Genomic DNA, 7,500 nt, shown 5'->3' on the forward strand with positions numbered 1-7,500 from the left:
TCCCTTGCTCAACTTCCAAAACCCTTTTCGCGTACAACCTCTTCTTTTCGTATTAATGTTTGCGATAAATCTGCTGAATGGTGACACCTTTGTGAGACTCTGCGTTTGGGTGACAAACCCTCACATCAAAAAAGGCAGAGCCTTGCCTATCACAAAAGCCACGAGCATGAACATCTAATGGGGCATCTGGAGCTTGATTCGTACCCCTCGTCCACACTTATCCTGGTATCTCCTGGAGAACGGGTTCCACTTGTACATCGTGGCAAACAATGTTTAGTATGCCAGCCTCAAGATCGGCAGCTCGTTATGCCATCTCTGCTATGTGCCAATCATAGCGGAGATGGACTGCATCCCTGAACTCTCTCTTGTTTAAAGTTAAGTTCATATCCTTTAACGGGATAACTGTTAGCCAGCTAGACGCTCCTTTTTCTTTAGCAAGGCCAGCGGCTTTCTTGGTGTTATCATGGAGTGCGCTCTTTTCTTCTTCTAGCCTTTCTCTAAGATGTTTATCATAATAGTGTAATACTTATATAAGGTGCAAAATAATGTATGAATGTAATCAACTTCCTGTCAATTAAAAATTATCTTGTGTTAAAATACTTATTGATTGCAATAATACGTACAATTCTAATATTTCTAAGAGCAAAATAATGTCGTATTGCCTTGAATGTGATAACTGGAATGTTCAATATGATTCAGAATGACGCAGGTAACCAATGTAGTGTGTGTAGGACTGGAGTGATGTGGCTGTAGTGAAAGGTGCCACAGATCAATCGAGAGGCAATATTCTGTGATCATTGTAGTCTACCAATATGTACATCTGGAATACCAAACAGGAAACTATTGCAGTAGTCAATGCGGGCAGTAATGAGTGCATGGATTGGAGATTGTGCAGTGCCATTAGTCAATTAAATTTCTAATTAATCTGATATTATGTCAGTGAAAATACGAAAACTTGCACATCTGATTGACATTAGATATCAAGTCATGTTTGCATCAAATGGTGTTCCCAGGTGTTTGGTGACAGCTGTTGGAGTGATGATGGAGTCGCTAATGCGTAAACCACTCAGGACATTGACTTTTGCCAACTGCTGCCTCGTGTCTTTAAGCATAAGCTCAGTCTTTCCATCAGGTGACGTTTGACAATCTGGGAAATTTTAATGACATAAATAGTGAATAGCAGTGGACCTAAGCATGAAGCTTGGGTCATGCCACAACCCAAGTAGAACTTTTAGACAGATTCTGTTCAATTGTTAAACACTGTTGCCTATTAGCTAGATATGACACAAACCAATATAGTGCAGACCCTCTTATCCCAATAGTTGCTTTCATCTGTTCCAATAGTACCTTTTGATCTACGTTGTCAAACGCTGAACTGAGATAAAGCGATGCTAGGAGTGTAACATGCTGTGAATTCATATTGATTAGTATGTCATTGTGTACTTTCAGCAGGGTTTTCTCTGTGCCAAGCAGATTGACATACCCTAGAAACAATGGAAGTAATGTGTCGGTTCCAAGTTAAGTGCTTGTCAATTAAAACCCCTAAGAATTTAATGCTACACTAATCTAGAAAGCTAGATGGAGCCATACATCAGAAAACAAGCTAAATAATTATTTGTAATAAATTACTCAGTCTTTGGTAAAACAATAGATCACTTGTGCTTTTAATTCCACCTTCAAGTTCTCCAGGTTGGTAAAGGAATCAACGTAACCTCGAGTTGAGAACTTGTTTTTGTTTAAACCCACAGGTCTTGACTATGTATTTTTCATTTTTTTATTTATTTATGCAACAACAGCATCAATAACAACAGTTTACAGGGTTCGTGCAACTCCTTGAAGTCCTTGAAAAGCTCTGGAATTTAATTTTGGACTTCAAGGGCGCTTGAAAAGCCCTTGAAAAAAATGATTTTGTGGAAAACTGCTTGAAAACTCCTTGAATTTTTGCTTGAGTGAAAATTGTTGAGATTGCATCATGCTAAGTTAAAAGAGACATTTCAAAGATCTGAGCCCAAATTTGATTATTAGGGAAATATTAAAACCGAAAATTGAAAATGTCCATGCATGCACTTAACTTGCATGATGTGGAAAGGAATATCAAGGTAGGCTTTTTCAGCAAAGAAAACAGTGAAACACTATGTATGGCATAGAAATATTATTAAAAAGACTCCCTGAAAACTCAATTTCCGGCTCTTGAAAACTCCTTGAATACTCCTCTAGTTTTATAGACAAAATCCAGCACGAACCCTGGTTTATTATTAAAGAAATAATTATAGAAATATGTATCTACCTGCAAATAGCTATAGCTAATCGAGGAGGATAGGATAGTTCATCCAATTCTAACTAATTGTGGCACCAGAAATTTTATTCGCAGTGTTATCGGTCGACTGTCAGTTGAGCCTAGATGTAATTGGCTGGGAAGACTACACAGTGATTGGTGCGTTTCGATTCGTCTATAGGTCTAAGTTCTGTACATGTATCATAGAATATGTTGGGCGGTAAATCAGTGTGTTGTTTGTCTGTTGATGTCATCGATGACTCGTTTGTAGGGTGTGGGAAGTTGTAGGCACCAGTTTATCGGGTCTGTTCTAAGTTAGTAAACCAGCTTTCCAGTACAATCCATTGGTAGTAGTTAGTGCTGTAGGTAACACATGCAGCAGAGTCCTAGGCAATTCTGTGGTTTGCCTGTAGATGGTGCTGAGCATGCAAGTGTTGCATGTGACGAAGTCGCAGTTGTATTTCTTACTAGAAACATTGTCTAAGTACTTAGGATCGTCTTCTAAGCTGTCGTGTGAGTCACAAACCCATAGCGCTCGTCTCGTCCTGTCATTTTTTTCCTGCCATAATCCGCACAGGAAAAATGATTGACATATCATGTCAAACACACATGAAAGGATTGGGTGTCAATTGACAGCCTTTGTGCACTATCTGATACCTTAGCGCGTGCCCAAATACTGATTGGCTGAGCATACATGTAATTGGCTTTCAAGTAGGGGGCGGAGTTATTCATCACACCATTTTCAGCTCAATTTTCTAGGGCGTTATTTTCATGCCAAAATTTCATTTTTTCGGACCCTCTGCCCCAACAGGTTTTAAGATCTCACTTCCAAATTTCCAGTTCTAATATGTGATTGTACTACCCCAAATGGTGTGTGAGAAAATTTTTGTTTGTGTTTGGACACTGATTTTATGGCACTGCTCGAATCAAGTATGAGATGAGAGTTTTGACTTCAGTCAAAGTCGATAAGGGTGGGTGAGATATGACCAAATTTTGCAATCGGAATAGTCACTCTAGTCCCAGAGTCTACAACAATTTTTCCATGAATTCTCCATCTTGCATACTGTTTCTGCATTAGATCAATGCAAAATAGAACTGAAGTGGTTTGTGTCATAATCTTGTCAAATTTAAACCATTCACTGTGAAAATAAGTGCACGTACACTAGATAGTGTTTTGCAAGGCCACAGAAATTTTGTGAAGGCAACAGATTTGCAGGCCCCTTCCTTTTTTGAGACCATTCTTCAATGCACATGTTAAAAAAATGTTTCTTCACCCTCCCTTATACTTTCAAGATGTATGGTTTCTTTTGGGATGACATTAAAGGTTTTTGGTTTGGTTGGTTTCCTTTGAATCTTGAAAGCAATTTTTGGCATAACATTTTCATTTTTCACTCAAACCATAATAGTCATTAATCCCAGGAGGCATGATCAAGCCCATCAGGGCAGGTCCTGTAGTGGTTGATTTTCTTTTAGATGCAATGCTTTTTGAGTGTACTCTTTGGATCAGGCAATGCTCGGTATTGCTGGTAATGTGTTAGAAAATGTATTGATAATCAAGTGCACACATTAAAATGGTTTGAAGGTTACTGCCACATTTAGTTTGATTATTTTGAACTTATGCCACAGTCCTTTATTTGAACATAACTAGTTTAACTAGTTACCAAGTCAACATTCCCTTTTAAGTAGTCCTCAAGTTTGATACACATAATTTATGAGATTTCATGCAGTTTTTCATGTTGATAGAAAGAGATGTGTCCTCTCACGCAAAAATGTTCCTTACGCTTTGCCGTTATTGCACGCATAGCTGTGTGGACCACGTGCATTAGCTCTGCGAATGGATTGGGCATCCATTCACACGGCTCGGGCTATCTGTACGAAAACAGTGTGCATCTGTTTGTACGGCTTGGACTATTCCATTCAAAACAGTCATTATTGTCAGCCGTGGATTTCACTTGAGCCATTCGCGACTTGGTTGCGCGGGTAGGAGTCACCCAACAAACCTGTCAATAATTTTTGTTTATCTTTACATAAATTAACTTCTTTCCACAAAAAAGTCAGTTCCGGTATATATATTTTTCCTTATGTGTAAAATAATGTGATCTGAGTATGGAGTAGCCATCAGAAAACAGATGAAAAATATTTTCAGAACTATGTCCATGTTGACAGCATCGTATTTTAATTTCCCAGGGCATTGCGGATCGATGATTCAATGTGAGAACTAATTACACAATAGCAAGAACTTTGTCGATTTTTACCACAACACAGAAAAAAGGAGATTTAACTGTAAAGTGGTTTTAGTCGTATAAACATAACAACTTTCTTTAATTTTCCAGACATGTTTCGACGGTACATCCGTCATCTTCAGTGTTACATATTTTGAAATCGCCGTTGAATTTAAAGCGCACGCGATCTTACAAACTTCGTTACATTGCGTTGTCAATATTGCGTATTAAATCAAAACAGAACAAAACAAAAATTTAAATGAGTGACACTTAGTTCCTTACAGGGAGAGAGTCAGGTTAATGTGTTTCACCTGCTGGTTGAGATCGGGCTTCTTCCATTTTATATACATGGATTCCTCAAGCTTCACTTGGTACTTAGTGGCTGCAGAGTCCAGGATCTCGAAGCAATCCTGTGTGCAGGATGCCTTACAAAACTCTGAACTCTGCAGATGTTTAAAAACGTTCGAAGATCTGTCTGAAAGTAAGTGCTCGCGCACTCGTGTGGAGAAGTGTCGGCTGGTTTCACCAACATAACAAGCATTACAACTTGCACACGAAAATTTATAGACCACACGCGTGCGAAGCCCTACAGGGACAGCATCTTTCACATTAAAAAGATTCCTGACTTTGAAAGTAGTGAAGACTAACCTTATATCAATAGGTTTACATAACCGATTAGCAAGTTTGCGTATACACCTCTGTGCCGTGACTGAGAAGTGCCCAACGTAAGGGATTTCAACGGCGATTTCAAAATATGTAACAGTGAAGATGACGGATGTACCGTCGAAACATGTCTGGAAAATTAAGGAAAGTTGTTATGTTTATACGACTATCTATATTGTTGCTGCTATCTAGACCTTTTGAAAGTGGTTTTAGATTCAACATTTTCACTCGCGAGAGATACCTGTTTTGGTTTACGCTGGTTGTGCTACTTGTCGAGTTCCGGCAATATGTTTGAGTTCGCTCGTAACATGCCGAATTCGCTGTCTATGTTAATTCACCGTTTTGATTTCGTTTTTATCCATTAACCACAAGCAATATCTATAATTTATACTCCCTATCTCAGTTTTAACCCTGTTGCCATAAAAAGATGAAGCTTCTGATAGCCACTATGTTGTTAACTTCTGCAATCACGGTACAGCTTTGATTATAAGTCTTTGTTCCATTTATGAAAGTTTTTGATTGATACACTGACAAACACAATATCCTTTGCCGAAATTTCGGTTAAGGCTTTTATTTGAATTCTTTCATCATCTTTAACTTTCATAAAACTACTGTTTCATCGAGAGTGAGGTATGAATAGTTGAACCAAACAAAGTTAACCTCTTAGAAGACGCATGCGAGCCATTGTGCCGTATTTAACAGGAAATAATTGGTAGAAGATAGAGTTAACACAGAGTCATTATTATTCATCATTAACTTTACATGTTGGTTGCGTTAACCATTTTACAAATGGTTACTTGACAAATGTCGTTGTTTTTTGTGAACACAGAACAGCAGGAGACACGCACAGTTGGCTGTTGTTTCTCTGCTGCAGAAAAAATTTCCTTTATTCTTGAAACTATGAATTACAATGCAGTATCAGATTTTTCGAATCAATTAGTTTTCAGATTAGAAAATGATCGACCCGTTCATTTTTATAAAGCTGCAAAGGCACTTGTTCAAGAATATTGGTATTAATAATATTATTCTTTTTGGTTGTCTGGCCGATCGACCACATCCTTTCAAGAATTTTCGTCAGCCATGTATCCATTTGACTGCATTCATGCAAAAAATTTTTCTTATCCGTGCATCCGTTTGACTTCATCTGTGCAAACATTTTCTTTACCGGTGCATCCGTTTGGGTGTTCCGTTTCAAATGGCTTGGGTATCCGTTTCTCATCCGTGTGCTTGCCATGAGTTCGCTTGCCATATGTGCATTCCTAAGGAACGTTTTCACATGAGAGGTAAAAAATGGCAACAGATTTAAATAGACTGGAAAGATCCTGTAATGGTTGAATTTCTTTTAGATGCGAATGCATCTTTGGATCAGGCAATGCTTTGTATGCTGGTACTGTGTTACAAAATGTAGGGATAATTAAGTGCACACGTTGAACCGGGTTGAAGATTACTGCCACATACCTTTATTTCAACATGAACTTGTTTAGTTACCAAGTCATAATTTATGAGACCTCATGCAGTTTTTCATGTTGATAGGGAGAAATGACAACAGAATTAAATGGACTGGAAAAAGAACGACTGTCACTTATGAGGTAAGCCTTGGTACAGCATCGCCAGATGTTTTCTCATCTACTTGGAATGGTGTCATAAAATCACTTTCTTACTTAAGTAACCATGGGTGACTTCAAATTTTCAGTTTGCAAAAGGCAAATACGATGAAAGGGAGAAGAGATCCTTGAATTTATCTGGGCAATTTAAGCAATTGTCTCTTATAGACACCTGGAAAAAAAGTATCATATGTATTTATGTAATTTTTCCATTGTTTGTTACATGTAAAAGTCCAGGCTAGTTTTATTCTAAGTATTCATTATCTTGTACAGTATTGCTGAAGAAGCCCAAATGGGGGAAACATACAATAAAGGGACTTTCAATTACAAGCTAAAATTATATTTAACTTGTATATATCTACAAATTAAGGAGTCTCTATAGCCAACAGAGCATCTGTGCCTTCCAGGAGGATCGCAAATGGGGTCACAGTCCAAGCCTCGGTCAAATGTAGTTAATTAATGAAGTTAGTGAAGGGACCAGGATGGATAAATTCTTTTTCTCCAACTGAAAATGTCATCCAGAAGTTGCCCGTCCTTGTATATACATACAAAACAATACTTTGCTTTTGCGCTGCACATTTCACCGCTCTTTTGGCTCTTCAGGCATAGCAAAATGTGTTTATTGACTTATTGCATCACACTTGTAATTCTAATTACATTTGTAATGGCTATTGTGGGCGCATGCGAGCAATTAGCGTAACAGGCTATATAAAAACTGCCTTTGTTCTTTCACTTG

The 7,500-nt window shown here is 38.1% G+C and overlaps 1 protein-coding gene across 7 annotated transcripts in view; it reads left to right on the top strand.

Moving 5' to 3' along the window:
* Nucleotides 1–7,500, top strand: part of LOC138007093 (centrosomal protein of 83 kDa-like) — a 622,454-nt gene that overhangs the window by 110,810 nt on the left and 504,144 nt on the right. For all 7 annotated transcript variants that reach the window (XR_011123993.1, XM_068853816.1, XM_068853815.1 and 4 more), the window contains one exon: nucleotides 6,694–6,749. Coding sequence is in view for 6 of the 7 variants with exons in the window: in XM_068853816.1 (XP_068709917.1) it covers nucleotides 6,694–6,749 (56 nt within the window). In the remaining variant the exon portion in view is untranslated. The remainder of the gene's footprint in view (nucleotides 1–6,693; nucleotides 6,750–7,500) is intronic.

The sequence above is a fragment of the Montipora foliosa genome, chromosome 6, assembly GCF_036669935.1.
Source record: "Montipora foliosa isolate CH-2021 chromosome 6, ASM3666993v2, whole genome shotgun sequence".
Classification (NCBI taxonomy): Eukaryota; Metazoa; Cnidaria; class Anthozoa; order Scleractinia; family Acroporidae; genus Montipora; species Montipora foliosa.